Genomic DNA, 24,474 nt, shown 5'->3' with positions numbered 1-24,474 from the left:
GGCAGCAGCTCCTCCAGCAGAGCAGTGACCTTTGGGAGCCAAGTGGGAGGCACGCTCCTCATTCCAAAGCCGCTCACAGCTGCTCGCAGTGTGCGTCTGTCCCATGAACAAAGTGCCAAAGCCATGAAGTGAACCCCAAACTGGGGTGGCACCTCATCCCGGCCACCATGAACAACATCACTCAATTGGGTCAGCAAACAGCTTATAGGCTGAGATCTGTTCAATGGATCGGAGACTGAGCATGACTCACCTAACATACAAATGCTCATGGTAGGACTCTCAAACTTGGAGAACTTTTGGAGAATAGCACAGCAAAATGACATAGATGGTCCCTGATGCTACAGCTGAGCAGCTCCCATAACACAGCAACAACCCAATGTTCTGACACAGGTTTGCAAGCCCAACTGTGAAACCAACAAACGCATCTCAGAAAGGATCTTCCATTGTGGGGACACAGAGCCTACTACAGGTAAATGAGTTACGTGGGCAAGCAGCCCAGCAAAGACACTCAGAATTTGCTTAAGAAAACATGGGATTTAAGCAGTTTGCAAATGGAACATTAAATCCAGGACATCTCCCCCGCAGTAGGATCAGAATGATTAAGAAGGAATCTTGTTTGTTATTGGTAACCAAAGAGCTACGTATCAATTGTCAAAAGCCTACTCAGATGAAAAAGGAAATACAAAAATATATATTCTTGTGCCCCCTTATTATGGGTCAAACTCAAGCAGAAATCGGCCACTCAAAGAAAAACACTAATTAGAAAAGCAAAGCTACTCTAGGGAAGGACATTATTTATCCTAATGCTAACATAACAAATCTCTTCTCCACAGTGCACTGGCCATCAAGCAAACAGCCCTCCCCTCCTTGTTGGAAGTTTCTCTCCAACATTTGAACGCATCCAGCATTCAGCACACACACACTCAGGAGCACAAACAGCAGCCAGAATCCTCACGCAGAATCCTCCTTACCTAAGAAACAAAAGGAAATGTGAAAACAGGGTATCCTGGAAAAATGAGAGGCATCACCTCCCAGCACAGAAGGTAACAGGCACTTCCTGCAAGTGATTACTTCAACACACGCTCCTGACACCACGCTGCAGCCAAGGGCTTATGACTGTAACGAGAGAACTGAGCTATTTCTTCACTTATGAAAAAATTAGACGCACCAAAGCAAGGTAATTATGTAAAAAGCCCCAAGGAATCAGATGATATCCAAGTGCTGGCACCAAGAAGCTGCCTTTCACAAGTCACTGGGAGCACCCTGTACCGGCCAGTACTGCAGATAAGCCCTTTGTAATACCCAGCCGTCTCTTGTTTCACCCTAAAACCAGCCCAACCCACGCGTGGGCTCCTCTCATACACAACACAGATCCAGGCTAAGCCCTGCCAGGCAAGCTTCCCACTGCCCCAGTGGCATCAGCCCCAGCCTCTGCAGTCCCTGCAGCCCCTGCCCACAGCGCTGTCCCAGACCTGCTGTGACAGCCTCAAAAACAACTGCTGGTTCCACAAGGGCTGCACAGATACAGCCCGGGTCTGAACAGGAAGCAGATTTGCCACATTAAAGACCAAGGCATGCCATTCCTGGGACCACCAATACACTAAAACAATTCTGTCAAGCGCAAGAACAACAAAGTAAGCCCGCTCCCTATTGTGGAAAACAGAATGCTGATGGGAGCTGTGCCGAAGAGAGGTCTGAACTGAAGATCCAACTGATGAGAAGGCTGAGCCCTCTGACTTATTAGCTACTGCACACTCATTTCTTCCCTCAGGTGTAAGGTGCATGGGATTCTTCCCTCTTTTAGAGCTGAAAATGAGACTTTGGCTTCATGAAGATGCCAACTTTAACCTGCAAAAAACAACTGACAGAGCTGAGCTGTTGCTGTTACACTGCTGGGGCTCCAGGATGACCCCATGCACTTTTTTGAGGGAGCTGAAGAGACACAAAGGCCCCAGACATCCACAATGCACGTCCCTCTGCTGTAGAACTGCTGAAGAAGCAGCAGAACTATTTTCCATGCTCACTTCCCAGCCTCATTCCCCTGGTGGATAAGGTAAAACCTTGCTGGAAGAGCCCCTGCTGCCCCGAGGACACTGCAGCACCTCCACGCTGCGTCACTGTGAGCGCTCACACGGCTGCACCGTGTTCTGGAGCAAGAAACATGACCCAGGTTAAAAATACAGTTTAGTTTTTAAGACCAAGTTATTTTTAAACCAGATGGAGTTCTCTGCTCCCACTTACTGCTTGAGTCCATAAACAATTGTACCAGCACAGGGGTTGGTGCAGGGCAAGGAGGCATTTAAACCAGCCATGCTACTGAGAGGGGGATGAGTAGAAAAAGCAAAGCCATCCCTGTGTAGCTGTGCTGCAGATTGAGGATGGGCATCTTCCTTCAGTACCAATGAAACATAGATATAATTCAGTACTGCACTCCGAAACTTCTGGAAGCTCTGCTTCTAAAAACACCGACAACAGCGGGTGCCATGCCAAGCATTTCATCTTACACTAGTGCAAACCGACCACTATGCAATAATCTAAGTTTGTATATTTTAAGAAATAAAAATATAGAATGTATATAAATGCATAAAAATATAAAGGCCAGGTTGGATGGGGCCCTGGGCAGCCTGGTCTGGTATTAAATGTGGAGGCTGGCAGCCCTGCCTGTGGTGGGGGGGGGTTGGAGATTCATGATCCTTGAGGTGCCTTCCAACCTAAGCCATTCTGTGATTCTGTAACCTAAGACAAACAAAATTCCTCCTCACATTAAGACTCGTACTTGCTAAAGCCTTGCTTCCTTACAGAAAAACCTCTTCTAACTCTTCTGTTCTCTTCCGTGTCTCAGAGAACTCCAGAAGAAGCAGCTACAATGAAGCTGGGGCTCCGCGACGACACAACACAAAATACATCAGTGTTGTTTTCCTTCTTTAAAATGAAAAATAAATATGCTTATTCACACCGTGCTCCTAAACGATACCTAGATGCAATTATTCAAGCCACATTTGTCATCTGGCATTCCACGTCTTGCTGCCTGTGGCACAGCGACTGCTGGCAGGTCAAGAGCAGCAGCAACACGGCTGGGATGCTCAGGGGAAACAAACCCCATCACTTCTCCTTCCTGCACATTGCCCACTTAAGAAATGTTTTAACAAACAAAACCAGCCTGTCTTCCCTGGCCAAATACACATTGCTCCTCTGTAAATGAATTTGGTTGAATAAAGATGCTAAAATGGGAGACAAACAGCTTTCATACTACTGTTAGCGTAACTTAAAAACACAGACCTTTCAAGACATTTGTTGGGGTGTTTTTTCTCAGTTGAAGCAGGGGGTGTTAATTTTCAATGCCTGTTCCACCTCACAATAGGAAGCCCTGGTGTCAGGACACACACACACACACACACACACACACACACACACACACACACACACACACACACACACGGCTGCTCAGCAAATACCACAGCAGCAGTTCATGCCCCTGCAGATGTACCTGCACCGATGTGTCAGCAGATAATTGATTTCACTCTCCGATGCACCTTGACCCTTCCACTCCACATCCCCACTGCTCGCATACTTGGTATGCATTAAGCGTGGGGAAAAGCAAAGGGTCTGCAATTTGTGTGATTTTAATACAGACACCATTAAGTGAAACAAATCACTTGCTACTATAACTGGATCGTGCATTATACACTAAGATACCTCTATCACTTCCAACTTTTTAGGAGAGCTAGAGTTTGATTCACACAGCATTTCATCCTGCGTGCTGCATTGCACCATTAACCTCTTGCTGAGATGCATCTGAAACAATGATTAGGCTTTCCAGAGCACACAATTAGCTCATGTTCTTTACTTCCTCACAAAGCAACCAAACAACACGGACTTAGCAATCAAATTATTATCTAAGAGTAAGTACTTTCCTCCCCTGACTCACAAGTCCATGCATTCTGCTGTTGCCTAGGTAATGTGCGTAGATATGTGGAAGAAAACAGGGAATTAAAGCAACAAAGACCAGCAAGAACAGGAGAAGCAGGTATTTCATCTTGCATATGCTTCCTTCTTCCTCTACAATGCTTTCAAGTCCCCTAAAAGCAAACTGGAAGAAGAATACCTAAGCTGTCGTGATGCAATGAATCTCAGTCTCTTTCATTTAATAGGCCTTACACATGCTTCCAAAAACCTCTAGCATGCTCATTCAAGCAGACTGCTTTTCCATTAGCAGGAAGCTACAGAACTTTAATATAGTCCTGCCCATCACTACTGGGTTGTAAAATAACAGAAATGTATTTGACATCAAAGTACCCAAGCAAGATGCTCATCAGTTCTTCATGCTGATAGTTAAAAGGCACCAGCAGCCAGTCACAAACATGAACTTGTGCACGATGCTCGTGGTACATCACATCGCTCCTTACAGGACAGCTGTAATGCCGCAACTTAGAAGCTACTTTCCTGTAAAGCAAACATAGGACAGAAAAAGAAAGCAAACCCACCTGAAGGTGCGAGGCCATTCAAAACAGCTGCCCGTGCACAGAGCAGTACGCACAGCGGACACATGCAATGCATCACCCAACATGCAGGAAAGAGACTTGCAAAATTCAGATACGTGAAGCTAAGTTCTGATTAGACTGATCTAAAAGATGTGATAGATTAAAAATTTAAAGGTACCGAGAACAAAAAAGAGAAAGGCAACCTGGGGATTCCATGAAATAGAGAACAATAGCAATAAATTCCCTTCTTTCCATTACCAGTGATATTCACCACAATTCTAAAGCCAAAGCGAAGTAGATTTCTGGATACAGGAAACATGAAATAGCAAAGAAGCTGACACATTTCCAATCATTACCAGCAGCATTTAGCATGTAAATGAACACACAAAATGCCTACAAGCATTTGGTTTTTAGCTGCTGGGAACAACAAAAGAAGTTATTTAGTAATTCTGCTCCTAACCCACAGGGAAGATGCAGGAATATATGGCTTAAGGAATATTACTTAGCATCATTCTGAATCATTTAATACATGTTGAATGTGTTGGAAGAAAGGGCCCCGTCCTGCAGAAAGCTATATATCAGAACAGCAAACACCATGGCAAGTTAAGGCGTTCATCATTTACATCTGTTGACATTTTTATGACACCAACCATCTAAAAGTTGAGTTTTCTATAGATATAGAAAGATAAAACCCCTGTGAAGCAAAACAGAACTGGCTTCTTTTAGAAGCTTTGAAATCAGCCACTCAGGCTTATGCATTTTTGCTTTAGATACACACATGGCAGTATTCATTTCCCCCTTCCCAGATCCCAGCTTTCCCAATGAGACTCAACAGGACGGGTTTTGAGTCCTCCCCACAGCACACAGCATCCGTATGGGGCAGCCAGCAGTGAGCACAGCCAGCCAGCTGTTAGCTCCCATCCCCACCAAGCCTCAGTCCAAAACGTCTTTGCAGCACTGACTGATCTATACTTTAACAAGATATGTTAGAGAGTCATTAAATTTATTTATTGGTTGATTTTTGGAATCAAGCGAAGCGCGCCCCAGGCTGTAACCAGCAAGAGATTTTTCACTCGGAATTAAATTACTGGTTACTTTTCCACACTCCTTGTTGGGGTTAAAAAAGAAAAAAAGCCTGGGGTTCCACATAGCCTTTCTCCTGCCATAGAACAATCAAAGCTCCATGGCCGTTTTCCCACTCAAACAATAAAAGCAATAAACACTCTTCAGGCATTCCCAAAACTCACAGATTAACAAAAGAGGCTCGTGGGCGTGGGGGGTAAAATGAGGACTGACAACAACGAGCCCTGGGGAACACAGGGCTGGGGAGATTCCACAACCCCGTGTACTTCCCCGTGACCCACACAGGGTGAAAGCGCCCTCAAAGCCACAAGAGGAAAGGGCAGCTGACAACAGAACAGGGTCGGCACCAACCTGAAGCGCTCCCTGAATGCAGACCCACCCCTGGCTGCAACAGGAGCTGAGTGGGACTCAGTTCCGCAACTCACTTCTCCTTCCGCTCTGCAGCCAGCTGCTATAAAGGGAAGGCTCCGTGCCTTCCAGACTTCAACACGGCAGCGGGCCCAGCAGAACTCCAACTGAGACAGCTGGGAGTCAGGTTCGTTTCTCAGGTGCCTGATTTTACTCAAGATGACACAAGTAGATCAAGTCTAATTGCACAAGCTGGGCATTACTGTTATAGATGATAAAGGTCTCCTTTGGTTGGCCTACCTAAACCAATGAATTTAGAATCCATGAGATGTACGAACTGCATAAAAGTCTGGGCATAAAAAGCCATGTCAAGTGCATTGTCTTGCCTTCAAGTAAATTACATTAATGAATCAAAAAAGTTTGGTTGTTTTTCACATCATGAGTCAATATTTACAGTTGGAAAAATCCTCTGGCCTAGATTTTCCAATACAACTGCCTGTTTCAGATAAGTAAGTCAGGATATCATACTGAAAAACACTGAAATACTCCAGTCTTGCTTCACCCACCCACAGCACAGCCCGAACAAGCAGCAGTCCAGGCATAACCTTTCCCCAGACCACTTGCACTCCATTAGCATCTCCAAAGGCCTTTGACATCAGTGCTGAGAAGCTAACATTCCCCCTGATCTGACCAGAAGCAACTCCCTGAAAACTCATCCATCGCCACAGGACTGAAGGGCTTTGAACCATCACTTGGCTTCAGAGAGTTTCTGCACCTCCAATTCACAAAACCCAGCACTGGAGACATTAAAACAGCCTTCTATAACGCATGTTATAAAACAGACCATCTGGTCCAGTGACTCACGAGTATTTTTCTATATGACTACCATTTTCTCATCTCTTCGTGCACAATAAGTAGTGAGAAAGCAGACTAAGATATCAACAGAGGTCCTCCAAAGGACATGCAGACAGACCCAACCCTCAGGAATACTCCGGTCACCTGGAGACAGAACGCTACAGACAAAAGATTCATTTTGAACCCAGATAACGATTTCATTGGAAGTCACTTGAAGAAACAATTCCCTCACAGCGTTAAGGCAGCTCAGCCCAGGCGTCACAGAGTACTAGAAACAAGTCTGCAACCACCAACTTCCATCCATGCCTTGCTAAACCAGTGGCTGCTCCATGCCCAACTGGTTCATCGCTCGCCTCTGGGCATCCCAGCAGCTCTCACAGCAGCACAAACCAAACGCTGTGTTTTTGTTAGTTCTGACAAGCTCATCTTCCACAGCTACACACAGAAGTTCAAGCATTCATTACTGCAGTACATTAAAAAGGTAAAACCACACCTGCCTTGCAAGAATGGAAAAAACAAGTAGTACAAAAAGCACTTGAGACAACAAGAAAATTAAAAACAAGTTCAATTCCCACATCTAATTTTACTTAAGAAGTATGTTACCATAATCACATCTGTGACTCTTCCTCTGTTGGTTACTGCAACTGCTAGACTCGTAATTCCTACATCCTAGAAAGCTACTATTTGCAGCCAGGAGGAGGATGAGATCCACCTCCCGTATCTGCTCCTCCAGGGGGTACAGACCAAGGTCCCATGTCAGACCCCCACATGCCATGGCCGCAGATGACCTCTCACTGCCGGGATGGCGGCCTCCCCTTGCAACCACATTACACCCATCACCGGGAACCAAAACAAACACATTCAGTCTTAGCGGTTAGAACAGCAGAACCCAGCAAACTGACCCAGAAAGCAGAACGATCAAAGACCTTGTGGCTTCTAAACTAATGCATGAACATAATCCTTTGACTCTGACTTTCCTGCAATTGCTTTTACCATGCACGGGACACACCCATTTACCCACACAAACCAAAACAAGCCCAACACAAACCCTACAAATTTAATCAAGGAAGAAAAAAAAGAGCACGAGATGTTTATTTCTATTTTTAAATACTTGGGAGGTGCCCCAGTGCTCCTTCCCTAGACAGATACCGAGGGAGGTGCTGCAGAGCAGAGATCTGGTGCACGATCTGGCACAAGCTGGCACCTCTGACAGCAAAACATCAGAGCAGCCACTCAGAAAGGCTTTTGAAATAATTGCTGCCTCTAAGCCAGGACAGAGGGCAGCTCCGAGCACTGTTCCAGAAAAGAGGCATATAATATATACATATATATTCAAGCACGCCAAGCCGCTCACATCTGAGCGGCTCTACAGTTTGTTGAGAACAAGACCGTCTCCTTCTTGTTCCCACAGTTCTCTTCTGCCTCAAGCAAAGTTGGTTGCCACTCTGGTTGCTCTCTCCCTCATCCAAATGGTTTGCATAGCAGATCTGCTGAAACATCAAGTTTTAACCAAGCCCTAATCCTGCTGACTTTTCTCACAAAACTGCTGGAAAGGAATTCCTGCTGGCAGCTGCAGTGCCTCTGCTCATTAGTTTACCAAGCAGCAGCAGAATGCAACAGACAGGCAGATCGCATCAGTGCTGCTCCGGAAAGAGGCGACAAGCAGCAGCAGGAAGGCTCCCAGCTCCCCACAGCATGATGCAAGGAGGACAGGACAGGCAAAGAACTTCCACAGAACACAGGAGCAAGGCCTGCAAGAAGCCCAGCAAGTTATTGCCATGGTCACTGCTGCTGCCAGGAACACAAACAGGGAGACTCGTTTTATTTCAAGTTCTTCTAGTAAGATTTGGGGGGTGGGGATGATTCGTTAAGAAGAACAAAACAAAACACCCTACTGCTTTAAGGCATTGTGTTTAATGAGGCAAGACAGAGAGCTGTGCACACCAGTGTCAGTCTCCCCTGGATACTGGAATAATGACTGGGACAACAGGGCAAAACAGAGGCCCACTACCTGCTGAAGGTGCTCATCCCAGCAGCACCCCTGTGTCCCAGTCAGATGATTCAAACCTCTTAGCACATACAGAAAAGAGCTCCATTTCTCGCCACACGGTTTCACTGAATAAAGATAGTACAGATTTGGCTTGCTAGACATGCTTAAAGTGTTCAGGTGCAGGCGCTGCTGGGGTGCTGGATACAGTACCCACATGCTTCCCAGCAAGACAAGTGCACCACTGTGGGTGTAATACTAAGAACTCTGATGCTTTCATGTATTTGTCCTTAATAAGAGGTGGCTGTTCTGGGAGGAGGAAGTACTGAATGCTGGCCAGGCTCACCGTCACCGCTCCACCCCAGGCTTTCCAACGGCAGACAGTGCATCACAACTTCAGGTGTACATACTGTGCTTGGTGCAGCCAGTCAGTACTGATGGCCAGATGGCCTCCCCCAAGCACTGCAGGTGAAACACTTTGCCTACAAGGGCTTTTTCAGAGGACTCCCCACCAAACAGAAAAACATTCACAACTCTGAACTGGTTCAGCCAGAAGTCGCAGCTTCTCCTCTCCACACTTCAGGGCCGGAGGTGGGCACTGCTCCTGGGAAGTTATTGCTGATCTCTTTGAGGAAAAGATAAAACCAAACGATGGGAAACGCCACCCAAAGAGATGAGCCACATCTCTCACTGACCGACCCAAGGTGTGCAGGAGAGGAGGGGCTGCAGGACAGATGGGTGAGCACAGAGCAGGGCCAGACAGGAGGTGCTGAGCAGCAGCACCACGACTACAGACCGCAGGGCTGGGCTCCACTTTGGTGCTGGGCTTTTGCTGTTGGTGGGTTGGTGTGTTTTCCCACCAACGGCAGTTTCTCTGGATGACCTCGTGCAGCACGAGGCTTCCCGGTACCGCACATCTGAGGACCACAGAGGCCTCGGAATTAACACCATACTTGTCTCCTGTCCAGGGAGAAGTCTTTACAGCCTCGTGCCAGCCCTGTAATTAACAGCACAAAGCATCCTCCCGCCCTTATAATGCCACAGACGCCATGTTCACCAAACAACAAGGGCATTCCTTCTCTTTTTTCCTTCTTTTACCTTTCCACCCCTTCGCCACACCCACACCATGACCTCTCTGAACCGCCTTACAGCTCCGTCCGGTGCTCACTGATACATAACTTCCATTTTAGCGAAACAATCCATCTGCTCCATGTGACTCAGAGCCCGCTCTAAGAATGCAATACTGTTTAGGCCAACCGTTGCACCGCACAAAGTGTTTTGTTCACATGCATTCCTTTGGGATGACAGAGCCTATCCACGGCTGTAACGGTTGGGGCCTGTGGTTTTTTTCCCTCATCCGCTGAATGCTGCAGTGACTAAGCTGACAAAAATTCCTGGCCAATTATAAACCCACTTAAAGAGACAGGCAACCCTCTTGCAGCCTTCCCTCGCCATCCTATACGGGAAGTTTCTATACATAGAAAAACATCTCCTCCTCCCAAGGCTGCGTTGATATAAAAGACTTTCGCTGCGCGCTCAACACTTCCAACATACTTCCTAAATGGCATCATGTCACAGAACCAGAGCTGTTATCGCCCAGAAGCCCATAGACTGCTCACATCAAGCAAAAAGATGAGAAGAGGAAAAGCAGAGCCTTCAAGTGTGTTACACTAATAACAAGTCGGAGAAACCATTGATATGAGGACACCGAGTACACAGGAAGCGGTAAGCATCAATAGTCACAGAGTGCTGTTTATTAAGAGGAGAACAGCTAGGCACCTATAAAGCAAATATGTCACAACAAGTATCAAACACATGGCAAGGTCATGCTCACGGACAGGCTGCACCACCGAAGTGCACTAGCTGAACTTCAGCTAACAGCCAGGAGAACTTGCAGCTGCATCACAAGCCCCTCTGACCGCACACATCAGTGCCCAAACCCCCAGCATGCCAATGAGGGATCTGCACCTCACCCACCCAGTCTGTTCTCACTTGTGGTGTCAAGGGTCACACAAACACGTTTAATGATTAGCCAGGGCACACAGAGCGGTGCCGTGGGCAGGTAACAGGTTCATCTCACCTAGGGAGATACAGTCCACAGGAAAAGATGAGAACACCATGAGCTCACAGCCTTCTAGCTTCACCCATGCAGACTGTGGGCACCTCAGGCCCTTGGACAAGCCATTGGCTACAGCATTTTCAGTGCTGAGCTGACAGCACAGACACACTGCACTGCCAATGCTGAGAACTTTCCTGAGGACGGAGAGGAAGAAACGCTCAATAACTGAACGAGGCCCAGCTCACCCAGAAGTGAAGGGGGCAGAGGAGCAGATAAAAAAATGAAAAAAGGGATCCTACAGTCTGAATTAATGTCCTATTATTCAAGCATCCTATTACAAGTTAGTTCTCAGAGCCATAAACTGACTTGAGAGGGAAATCACACCATCAGTGGGAAGGAAGCCTAAACAAAGACTGCTTCATCACTGTTACACACTGAGAAACTTGTTTGCCACATGAAAACAATTCATGAAAACCCTTCAGGACAATTAGTTCCTACATTCATGCGTATTTGGAGGAGGAAAAACGGCACATTCCATTCAAAATGTGAGGGGCACAGCTCACCCAGGGCTGAACTCAGATTTACCTTTATTTCATACAGAAAGCAGGTTGGCGAGTTGAGTGACTTTGCTCACATGGCCACTTCCAAATCTCCTGCAGCCCACCCCAGCCAAATTTCATTGCGGATCAGCCATCAGAGCAGATACAGCTCTGCGCAGTCCATGAGGAGGGGGCAGCCTGATGGAAAACAGGTCTGTTCAGGGCCCCCTCCCAGACAGAAGGGCACAGCTCAGCTCACCTTCACTCACATCCACACAATCACAGTCACAACAGGAATCCCCAGCAACTGCTACTGAGCCAACTGCAGACTTGCACAGGTAATGGGCACAGACATAGAACTGCAGAAAGCGCTGAGCCAGAGCAAGTCTGCCTCGTCCCTGCAGCACTTGCAAAAACACAGCTTTCTTCTGGTTTTACAACTGACATTTCCCTGACATTTTGCTAGCTATTCCCAGTTGTTTCGACAGTTTATCATCAAATTTAAGTCCTACATTGCATGTAATTAACTACACAACTGCCTATTCTATCACCAAACATTTGCCTAACATGTATCAACCGTGCCAAGAAATCCATGCTGTGCGTGGTAACCAAAGGTGGAGTTCAAGTTTAGACACATATTTAACTTCACAGATCTAGAATGGCACCGCAGCAAAGGAAGGTAAAATAATTACAGAGAAAAAGCAATTCTTCAAACCATACGATGTCCTCGGACTGTGCAATGACAGAATGTAGCTGCTATTTGCAGAAGCATTGCATGCAAAACCAAAAGCAGAAAAACTGTGTGCACACGTATACAAGTGCAAGTAGAAAACACAAGGTTCAAGATCCCGAGTTCATTTTACCTTACAAATTCAAGGTATTGCTCTCGACTTTATAACTTACAACTTTTGCATCGATTTTGAGGTGTTTTTAAATAAAAAAGCTCCTGTCAAAGCCTCCTTGCTGCACACAATTCATCATATCGAGCCTTTAATAATGAAAAACAAAACTCAAAAATGCTAAATATTTGTGCCAACAGAGGACAGAAGGCCAACACAAATCACAAACCGTAAACATCAGCACTTGGTTTTTGGTGCCTGGCACCGGCTGCAGGACTTGAGGATGCTCCTCCCACGTTATGGCAACCTGCAGCAGAACCTTGCTACAGCACAAAGGAAAACAGCGAGCACGCATTTACATCTCAGCCCTTTTCTCAGAATATGAACCGCTGCTCCTGTAATTAACTGCAGATTGGCCCGCGCTACTCAGCGGCCGTTCCAGCTTCCTAATTAAATATGCTCTCACAGCCATAATACAAGTTCTGGGAACCCTTTGGCTGCAGAGCAGACTGCACAGGAGGGGACTGGAAGTCAAGAAAAGCTTCATTCAGCACCAAAACACTAACAAAAAAATGTTAACGTGCTCCAGGTTTTTTCCTAACTTGGTGACACCAACTGTGTCCCTTCCAGTATTTCTGTCCACCCTTCTGCTTGTTCCTCATATCAGATGTGCGTTCACTGCAGTCTGAATGCCAACCAAATGGACAAACAACCTGTCAACGTCTAAATACGTCCAGGTTTGTATCAAACCCTATTTGCTTTCCTTAAAGCCAGCAGAAGCAGCTGGATCAGAACTACACACACGAGTTCCACTATATCATGTCACATCTACTTGCTAGAAGAGAAAAACTCGAAATGCATGCTGTCTTCTGCTGACATGGGAAATCTCTGCTACATTTCAGGTTTCAAGCAAGCGAACAAAACACAAAAACACTCCTCCGTATACAGCAGCAAACAGCAGAGCATGCATGGAAGTGAAAACAAAACACACACAGCGTGATCCAGCACCTCCAGCTTGTCTCCCTGCTGTCTTTTGCCCCGTTCTCTCCCATGCCCGTAGTTCACATACATCCAAAGGACAAGGAAGTGAGAAAGAGAGGGAAAACCAAGGAGGAGGAAGGGAAAACAAATCCCAGCACATGGTTTTCACCACTACTCTGCTGAATCAACAGGGAGCAGAGCCCCAGATGGCGCGCTGGTGAGCACTGCACGAGTCAATGGAGCTATGTCAAACGATACCACTCAGCTGCATTATCTGCTGAGCTCCGTGTAAACAAACAGGAGCAGATTCCGAATATTTGTGAGAACACATCATGTTACTGTCTCCATATGTTTAAACATTTCAGTGGAAGATACATATGGACCACGCTTCCCACTCACTGTCATTCTTTCCCTCCTGTTCACCATTCCCCACATAGACCGCATCTTTTCAGGCCACTGTCAAAGCAATTCAGAGAGGAGTAAGGATACATTTTCATTGAAAACATTTTGTGCTCAGTTGCCATCTGCTTCTTTATCAGCCTCTAAATCCTCACACGTCTTTTCTGTGGTCTTTGGTTTCACACACTTGGAAGGCTGAAGTTCTCTTCCGTTGTATTTCGGAGCAGTCTACACGAGCTATTGTTTTTCACACCAAATTCACCTCTTAAAGCACACGCTTACGGTCCCAGTTCTCTCCACAAAGAGAATTTAAGCCCGTAATATTTTTTAAATCTAATTCTAAAGGTCTCTCATACACTTCAAACAACCACTTTGGTGGTTTTTACAGCTGGTACCTGATGGTGGATGCAGAACTGATAAATGATTAACATGCAGAGACCAAAAACCCTACAAACCCTACAGGTACATCAATCGCTGAGTGAGATGCAAGCAGCTTTCCATAAGTGCTCCCAGCAGTCACAACTGTTAGGAAAGAAAGCCGAAAAGATTCTTATTTACATGCCTGAGCACTACATTTTTACCTCTTCCATCTCTGCCTGTGCCTCAAAGCCCAACCATTCATGTAAACAACTCCAGTGCTCTTCTAGCTCAGGAGAGGTTTCTGTGTGGATCTGCAATAGAAATGAATGAAGTACAGCAGGCAAACTGGGTGCAGGTCACAGAGATCTCAGCATGCCAAACCCAACGCAGCCAGCAAAGCAAGGCTGCTGCCCAAGGGCACTCCAAGGTAAAGGGATGCACAGTGCACAGCCTCCAGGGAACACAGCTGGCAGACACTGCTGACACTTCAAGCCGAACCTTAAAAAAAAAAGAACCCTGAAAGGAGTTACAGCTTTGTAGCTTGTTCTATTGCACAGACGTCAATGGATTATTGTGAGTCAAACACAGCATATCCTTCCCTCTCTCCTCCCTCCACCCCCAACATTGTTCCTGCACAAGTAACACTGAAGGAAGCACAGCATTTTTCCTTTGTTTGTGAGCAAGAAAAAGAAGGAAAAAAACAACTTCCACTCAATGGCAACGCTAAACAAGAAGGCAGGCTACTTTAAAGTACTCAGTGTTCCCACACAACGTTACCCACCAACCTGATATCTTTCAGCGTAAAACCTACACAAGGACAAAAGAGATTTCATGTACACTCCTCCACAGATCCAGAACAAAGAAAAATAAAAAGGCATAAATGAACCCTGAATGATAGACAGCGTTTTCAGTTCAACGTTACTGTGACGCACAAGGAGAATGTCAGGGTTAAATTAAATACTACATGAGAAAATATCCCTGGAAAATAGCACAGGTCTCATGTCTGCACTGGTAGGAAAACACAGATAACAACACCCAGGCACTTCAAGTCCATTCTTCTATTCTTTTTCATGCCCTTGTAGTTTTGTACAGCAGAATCCTCTCCAGACCAGGAGTTCATTGCCAACACGTTCACGCAATGCAGAACAACAGACTAAAAGCTTCCTTCTGAACAACTGGGCATTTGCACTTCCCCTGGCTATCTCTGTAAGGGGACTGACTTTTGGATTGTGGTGTGGTTTTTTTTCATTAAGACCAACAGGTGGCAAATGGAAAGCCTTCCCCTCCCAAACTCCATAGCTTACCAAGGCTAGGAGATTAAATAGGTCCAATTTCTTCACTATTTATTTAACAGAACTTGGTAGCTTTTGTTACACTCTGCATGGTAAGATACCCTGAAGTTTAGAGCCTAAAACTATGCTGTTTTTGAAGCTTAATGCTCTTAATGAGCCTTTTAAGGCTATATTTCAATTCTTGCTTTCTTCTTCATGATCTCCCACAAAAGGAAGATTAAAGCATACACGGAAAGAACTACATTACTTACATACCTTCCTTAAAAGTGCTGTCATCACAGTTTAACTATGACCTCATCTTATTTAAACAGATCTCTTCTCATGTGCATTTGGGATCCAAATTATGTTAACATTCCCCTAGAAGTCAACAAGCTTTCCTTGCACGTTGTTTTTGCCTACTCCAAATAGCTACAGCACACAGCAGGAAAAGTATTCCATTAAACATACTCTAGTTACATCCATTCAAACCACTAAGGGCAAAGGAGGTTGCAAAGGAATCACCTATGACACTCTGCAGAGAACGGAGTTGCGTCCTCATGATGAAGACATAAATTTGGCTGCTGAAGCCTCACGACTCATAGCAGCACACGAACAAAGCAGAGCAGCTCACTTCCCTCACCTCAGACAAGTCACATGCCTACCAGTTAAGTGCGAGGGGTTTTCTTGTTTCAACACAAGCCTCATTTCCTGTACAAGTTACTAATAAAAATCACAGTCCTGTACGTGACTTCAGTCAGAGATATTTTTGCCACATGCTCAATGAAAGGGCCCCGACAAAGTGCTCCATTTAACTGAAAATGAGGCCTTTACCCACCTAACAACCACCTTCCCCAGACAAAGGCAGGCTGAACAGCCCTGGTTATGTTTCCCAGCATTAGAGCAGCTTTACTGAGGACAGTGTGTGGAACTTAGGAACCGTTCCTTCCAGCGACGGCCGCTTGTAATTAAGAACTGCTGACACCCCAGGGCTCAGCTTTCCTGAAGTTACAGGATGAACTCAAAAAGCCTGTCATGCAATCGTGTTATCTGAGTAAACTATGTATTTGTTTACTCTATTTTTAAAAAGTGGGAAGAGATCAGCTTGTGCTTTTGCTACTGATTGCTATCGGAAAAACAAAAACCCCGTCGTGCCAGATAACAAGAAAGCAGGCAAGGATCATTGCACTGAGAGTCACGATAGCCATCGACTCTTCAACACTACAGATTGTTCTGTAAAATATGATCTTAGTAAAAATGTTTACATACAGCATTTGCTATCACTGAAATTCCTCAAGGGTGGTGCCAGGGGAGGCAAAAGTCAAATGAAGTTAATTGCAAAGCTTCAGCACAGCAATGGGAGGCACACACAGCCACATGTGAAACATCACTTCAGCAAGGAGGAGACGGTACCTGAAAGCCATCTCCTGCTTAAGTCATCCACAGACACAGAAGTGGTTTCAACTTTGCTACAATGGCTCTGACTCTACACTGAAACGCTTGGAACTTCAGTAGCCCAGAAAGTTTGTGAGTTTTTGAGACTGGTTTTGTTTTGTTGCTGTTTTAATTGAGTGTGATGATCCTTTACTTGCTGATAGGAATTCATCTGTCTGGTAACTGGATAACATGTCATGTGGCCTACATACCAGAATAAAAGTTTAGGTTGTTAAAGAGCTTAAAATACAACCACAGAATTAAGCCTTTACTTCAGAAAGAGAGAACAAAAAGCACAAGTTCTTACTTTTCTGGCAGTGGTTGGTGGTCCAGCAGCGGTAGTTGTACTCGTTGTTAATAGAGGTCTTCTCACACAACGGTTTCTCCTCCATCGTTCCTGGACACAAGTCCCCACACTCCTTTGGTGGTTTATTTCCAACAATGTAGTTATTAGAAACCGCATCCAGGATGAGAGACCAGTCCACCGTGGAGAGGTAACACAGGTCAGAGTTCTTCTCAATCCGTATGGCCCCGCGGGTTATGTTCCGCAAGTTGTGAAGCCCGATCTCTTTCAGATTTGTCATTTCGAAGATAACCAAGGCATAGTTGTAGAAGAGGTTCCTCCCACGAATGACTGTGAGGTTGGGGAAGAGATCGCTGAGGCTTTCCAAGCCTGCCACACGGAACAGCAGCAAGTAGTCAGTTATGACAGTCAGCTTCGGGAAGCGGAAGTTGCGGTAATCCTCTGCTTTAGAGATGAGCAGAATCTGAAGGAAACCCTCAACTACCGTACAGTTCTCCAGACGTTTCAGCTCGTGGATATCATTGCGAATGTCAACGTTTGGCCCACAAACTGAAAACGTAGAAGACAGAAAAGGAAAGTTAGCAATAAAGCACTTTAAGACTTTTAAAGTTGTAATGCATGCAAGCTATTCCCATGGCCGTACGCTTTGCTGGGTGGTTATTTCGTTTTGTTTTGACTTAATAATTAGTCTGCAACGTTAAAATAGGAAATGAGTGTTTGGCTTACATCTACCCTGAATATTTACATCGTTTAACCCATCACTACGAGCACTACCAGCAGCAGCACAGAGCTGCAAGCCACGTCCTTCAGCAGACAAGGAAGCCTTGTTTTATTTACTGCTGTGGAAAAGAGAGCTGCAACAGACTGAGGAACACAAACTGAGTGCATCTGCGTGACCTGCTGCAAGTTAAAATCATTATATACGTGGGATCCGACCAGGGGTTCAGCCGCACAGCTCCCAAGAAGTAACACAGACAGGAACCCACTGGTCAGTGCATACTGAGTTTACCTCCTCCTTCCACCCCAGTCTTCACGATACATGGGCATAAAGGCAAACAACTGCTCAAATCGCTCTTCCTTCCAGAGTGACAGGGTAAACCAACCCAACTTCTCAATGGTAGCCTAGCCATAGACCAGCACCACCACCAGGACCACAGAAAGCGGCCAGCACAGCCTGCACTGCAACTGGGAGGAAAAGAAAGCACTTGGGCCTGCAATGCGTGGCATTCCCGTGTTTCTATGAGCCCAGTTTCACTGATTTTTGGCATCAAGACAAAAAAGTTCCTCTCAGAAACAGGATAAGTTTGTTTACAAGAACACACAGCATCACAGTGAGGAATTTCCCTTGGAAACATGAGATTGAACTCAATGCACTCTAGAAAACAATGGCCAAAAGGATTTTTCCCTAATAAGCCTATGTATTAGATCCTTCCACCTAATACATGCACCACAAGAAGAATTTTAAAGGCACTGGAAAAAAAAGCAATAATAATGCAATAATGAGACAAAACACACTTTGAAGTAAGACAAAGAACGATGGTGTGCAGAGAGCTGTTGTTCTTGGACTCCCTCTGACTTTGTCTTGCATGGAAATACAGATTCCCCAGAACAGATAATTAGTTGCTTTTAAGCAAACAAAGTCAAATGCCAATTTATTTGGGAAACCCAAAACTTAAATAAACCCCAAGCAATTTAATTTTGTGGAAAGGTTCTCTTCTTACACACGCTGGGCTTAATTGTTTTAACAACATCTTCTTCTCCGACGAGGAATAAGCCTCAACATAAACAATGAAGCCAAAAATTTTAATTCTAACCCTGACAAATGGTCCAGAGATTCAGAAACCACTCTGACAACCCAAAGCAGCCCTTCAGTCTTATCTAAAGCGAAGAACTTCAGCTAACAAAGGATCCGGAACACAAACAGGCTAAAATCACAGCAACGCTAATGTCCAGCAACAAATTCATACCATTCAACAAGGAATTAAAAGATGGATAATATGCCAAATCATTGCAGCAGATAAGGTCGTTACAGGCAAAATAAGAATGCCACTTTCTTGTTAGAGGGATGTTAAAAACAAAAAACCAACACAACAGGATGGGATCTCTGCTGACAAACAGTTGTTTTCTGTGCAAACTGTTACCGAATCTTCCTTCTGTAAAGATCTGAGCTGAAAGCAGAGGCTTTTTTAATGGGGGCTGCTGCACTGTAAGCAGCCACCACCAAGAAAGTTCATTGCCTAAACCTTAAAAACAAACCAACACATGAAACCTCGTGTATCTAGCAGAACACCTGGCCTTCAGGAGCAGCAAGGTGAGAAATTCCCATTTTAGTATATATTAACCACAGAAGAACTGCATCCTGCTGCATGGGGTAAGTGCCAAGGCTTTGACTTCAAGGAAAGGAAAACAGCAAGGTGAATGGGTTGGCACTGCTCAGCTTTCAAAACCAGACGGGAGAAAGGGAGCATACTAGATACCCAAGATCACAGCCATGCTAAGAGATGGACCAGTCACACGAGGCAAACACAACCCCAGCCCAGGTGAAGTTGTACCTACAAGCCAGTACCAGGTCTTGCTCTGATTGCCAAACCCCTCTTTTGCAGAAGTCATCTTTTCAAACAAACAGCTGGACTAGATGATCTCCAGAGGCCCCTTCCAAGCCCTACCACTCTGTGATCCCTCCAACCCAATCTCAAGAGGCAATGCCCTCTGCCTGAAGCACAGCCCACCAATACAGCGTATTTACAGCTGGGCAGTAGGCTTCTCTTGTGGAAAAAAGGCAAATTACAGCACATTATTTCTCCAATTCAACCGCTCCAGTTTCTGCCCCTGCCTCCTGGCAGGACAAGGTGAACAGTATGCTTCTTGTTATGGCAAAGCCGAAGCAGCAGAATTTATTTTACTGCCATAAAATTTTAGAAAGCTTAGCTGCTCCAAGCCCTTTATTTTGTTAAAGGAGTAAAATTTGCACTTGCGCTGACATTTTGTAGGCAAGGTTCCAGAGTGATGGGTTTAAAAACAGCTGAGTTACAATACCCTAAAGAACAATTTGTAAGAGAAATGGCAGCAACCATTAACTAAAGCATTATACGTCTGCTCCTGCGCCCGTTCTGCAGCTTGGCTTCACAAGTCATATTGGTTTTAGCTTTATGTTTGTCCCAGCTTGAAAGTTACTTAATATCAGACACTTAATGCTTTTATAAATCAATGAGATTCCTAGAACTTTATGGAAAAAGTATGCACTTCTTTACTCAGTTATGAAACCTCATCCCCTTAATACAGAGAAGGAAGAAGTCCAGTGGGCTCCAGCATAGGAACTGCCTTCAGATGAGAGTGCAGCTGATTTAAGATCTTATGAACACTCCTAACTGCAGAACTTATTAGTTTATCTAGGAAATTACGTCTTACAGACCTCAACGTATGTGATGAGAGCGGCAGAGCCCTAAAAGGGAGGTAGGACAAACACCTCGGTCTGTGCTAATATTTGGGAGAAATAGTTCCAATCAAAGCGGGTTTTTTTTTTTCCTCAGTTCGTTTAAAGTTCACGTTGTTCTCCAAAGTTAATTATACCACAATGCATCATCTTTTCTCACGTTTTTCTCATTGCCCTGAAAGGGATTTTATGAAAAACAAATTAATCAGAGCTCCAAGCGTACCACAATTTCCAGTTGGCAGCGTTGTGTTTTCTTTGGATCCCATTTTGCAAAAAGCATACGTGGACTTGCAGTACACTCTGGCCTGTCGGGCTGAACAGCACCTCAAATGTTCCTCAGAATATTTATTTTCCATTGAAGAGTTTTTGATATCCCAGCAGATATCCCATTCTTATGTATGACTGGTTCAGCTTGCTTCTGCTTCGTGCTCTGCTCTGAACTGGAAATTCACTACCATGCATTTACTTTGCTCACTACTCACTAACAGAAAAATAAAGAGGCAGCACACGTGCTTTCATCCTGCCCCAGCAGCTCTGGCTCTTGGGCAGATTACCAACAACCAGGAGAACTACCACGTCAGACTGGCTCCGTTTTCATTCAGCTGCATATAGACTTTCCACCCTTTCCTTAAGCTACATACCTTCTCTCAGATTTATTCTAAACTAAATCTCATTTTAGGTGGGAAACCACTTCTTGAAAGAAATGCTTATTTAAATAACAAGCAGCAACAGCTTCTTTACCCAGACACAAACACTTCTTTGGAGTTAACACGTCGGCACAGAAGCCCTGCACTCCAGCTCCTGCCCACACAGCTGGACAGGCATTGCTGCCATCTCCCAGTCTCCTGTAAGGAGAGGCTCAGACACACCATCCTTCAGCAGCCCACCGCAGAGCTGGGGCCTGCTGGGAGAGAAGCACATCTCTGAACAGCGCTGGTTCCCTACAGAGCCACTTCCTGCCCATCATGTGTTTTTCAATCTATGGCAGGTCTTTAACTAGAAGCCCAAAGCAGCTACTGAACGCAGCTGCAGTCCAGCAGTGCTCATCCCAGCTCCACACCATACAGTGTCCATTTCAAGGCGAACATCTCCGGTGTCACAGTCTCTTTCACTACAACAAAGAAGGAGCTTATTGTACCAGATAGATTTAGATCTGCATAATGCATAACGCTTTGCACACTGACATGTTTACTATATATTGGATTAACTCAATAGAGGGGCTTGACTGGCACCTTAAGAAAAAATAGACTCAAAAAAGATCTCGCAGACACTTGAGGGTTAAAGAAACACAGCTGATGACAGCATCTGAGCCTCCAGGTTACTCAAAACCGACCTGAGTCAGGTTACAGAAAAGGTACCAAGGCACAATAAGGCCCTTCAGCAGATTGAAAGGGAGCCTCTCTTCTACACAACTGTAATTGTTCAGAAGGGAAGCAAAGGATCAGTAGAAATGGAAAGGAAACGGTCTCAAAACATTATGCCTAGGAACAGTAATACCTGATCTTCATCTTTGCTCTTCCTGATACCTACCACGCTTGTTTTAATAAAGCCATCAGCACTGCCATACAGCCCTGACAAAGAGAACTGTTTTTATTTGGCCATCTCTGAAGAGCCCAGCAATGCAGCCAGGCCTGGCCATTCACACAGCCTATCCTATATCCTATTATATCCCATAATGCCACTCTGAAATGCATCAAGCATGTTGAGCCCAAGGAGGAACTCATCAGCAGCCACAATCTCCCTCCGAGCCCACGCGGGAAGGTTTCAGCATAGCTGCACCATCTGCAGATGCAGGGAGAAATGTTACTGCAGAAGTCTAAGGATTCTTTAATTGCATACTGTGTAAAGATGAAATTAAATGTGGAGTTCACAGAAATCAGTGGTTGGAGAGATTTCTTACGACACTTTACATTAAAACAGTCTTCCACCACCCACCACGCTCTCGGTTTTTGCCTTCGTAGTGACATTGTGAATGAAATATATATTTTAGTGCCTTTAATGTACTTACACAACCTCCCACAAAGTTTCTGTACTCTCTAAGCTCACCTATCCTGTATGTGTCACATCAATCACTTGTGCTCTTCCCAGGGAAGCCAGCTCCTCTATTACCTCTTGGGATGCCAGAAACAGTAACAAGGAACTAAACCTCTATCATGTGCTCGGAGCTGCCTTCCAAGCCATTCAACAAGGGTGCTTCCTCACTCCATTCACCACGTGAACCATCCAAGGTTTACCAAGTTCTCCCTGCATTGGGAGGGAGTCAAAAGGCACCCTCCGACCCAGTAACATCAACCACTTCAGGCCATAGTGAAACCAAGGCTCTTTATTTCTAATGCTCATACAACACTGCCATCTTTAGCTTGCAAAACATGAAAGCGATACTCAAACCCAAACAAAAACTAACTGTTTCCATTTGAATGCAAGTCTTGAGAGTGTTCTTGTTTACACATCTAAGCCCAGCTTTTTGTTCATTTAATTAGAAGTCAAGCTTTGAGGGCAAAGCTAGACCACAACCAACTTCTGAACGCTCAAGGGACTGGTGGTTATACTGCAATATAACCATCGGTTATCATCAATTAACCTTGTGCCTCTCATCATCCTATGGATTTCCTCTCTCCTACATTTGGAAGGAAAAAGTGGTATCAAAAGGCACAAATGAGATTTGGCCCAATAACCCATCAAACAGACTGGATTCCACAGACGTTCTCGTTATCTCCCACAGTCCCTAGAAAAACACACTCTATTTCAATTTGCTCCTCTACCAACTATATATTTCCAAGCCAATGGCCACTGTGTTACCAAACTGACAAGAACAAACCATTCACAGAAATAACACAGAGGACTATGACCCACATCACAGCTGAGAGCTGCCTTTCTGTGCCTGCCATTTCAGCTGTCACAGTCTGAAGGTGCCCCCAGCATTGCTGCTTCCCACTAACTTCCTCCAACTGCCCCCCATGAGCATACAAATACATTTCCAGAATAAATTACATTTCTGTCCCTCATCTCGCTTGCTTCCTCCATGCCAACATTTTACTTTGAATGTCAACAGGAACAGCAGCTTAGCAAAAATGGAGCCAACAGAACGAACTGAATCCCTATAATAATATTGATTGATGCCTTCTCCACACGGCTCACCAGAGCAAGTAGCTCTAGATTTAGCCGAGCTCACATGAAAGCATCCTCATGACAAAGTCATCCCCAAATTAATCCTCTCTCACTCCGGCTGCACTGACCCAGCACATCCCTCAGGGGCTCCTCTGAAGCCACATCTGTGAGCTCCTGCTACTGAAATAGCACGACGTGAGCGGCTCAGCTGGCACGGATTGCTGTTTGTTCTCGTGGGTACACAGGGCCAAAATGGAAGACATTCTGCAGTAATATCCAGGCGGCTGGGCTTGCATGGTGACACTTCACACCCTGACTATCAAACAACTCAGGGCAGCACCAAACCTTGAGCTCCACAACCCAGGTCAGAAAACACCTACAAGAATCTCTGCCATTCAGTAGAAGAGGAAAACAGCTAACTAACACAAAATCCACAGCAAAGTCCTTACCCACTATTGCCCTACGTGTGCCCAACACCAAGATCCACTGTTGGAGCATTACAGCTGACCTCCAAACTGGTGAAGTGACTGGGGGCTGTATGGAGCAACAGCTTAATGCAACTTCAGAACAACTCCCAAAACTACACAGCAACAATTAAGTCACAATACGGTTGAGTTTGCCAGCTTGTGAAAACACTGCCCAAGCCAAACAAACTAAAAATGCCTCCACAAGAGCAAGCAGGTAGAGCCCAGCTGACAAGACAAGCTTCACCCCTGTGAGAAGACAGACTTCAAACCTCTGCATTCCTTCCTGTCCTGCAGAACTGCCTCTCCAACAGCAGCACATAACAAAAAGCATCCCACTCTGTCCTAAATACACAATGGAGAAGGAAGTTGGTGGCATATTATGATCGATAACTACAAATGTTAAACTTTTTCCTTTTTTAGTTTTTTTAATGTGGTTTCTAATAACGTTTAAGCCCAATGCCAGCAGCTTCTGTCTAATTCCTGCTAACGCAGAAGTGGAAGACTAAAATTACAAGCTGTTTATAACACT

At 45.2% G+C, this 24,474-nt stretch overlaps 1 protein-coding gene across 2 annotated transcripts in view; it reads right to left on the bottom strand.

The window, feature by feature from the left end:
* IGF1R (insulin like growth factor 1 receptor) overlaps window positions 1-24,474 on the bottom strand; it is a 133,842-nt gene that overhangs the window by 94,154 nt on the left and 15,214 nt on the right. For both annotated transcript variants that reach the window (XM_072345176.1, XM_072345177.1), the window contains one exon: window positions 16,941-17,486. In XM_072345176.1, the coding sequence (XP_072201277.1) occupies window positions 16,941-17,486 (546 nt within the window). The remainder of the gene's footprint in view (window positions 1-16,940; window positions 17,487-24,474) is intronic.

The sequence above is a fragment of the Excalfactoria chinensis genome, chromosome 10, assembly GCF_039878825.1.
Source record: "Excalfactoria chinensis isolate bCotChi1 chromosome 10, bCotChi1.hap2, whole genome shotgun sequence".
Taxonomy (NCBI): Eukaryota; Metazoa; Chordata; class Aves; order Galliformes; family Phasianidae; genus Excalfactoria; species Excalfactoria chinensis.
This window is presented reverse-complemented; position numbering and strand designations above follow the sequence as displayed.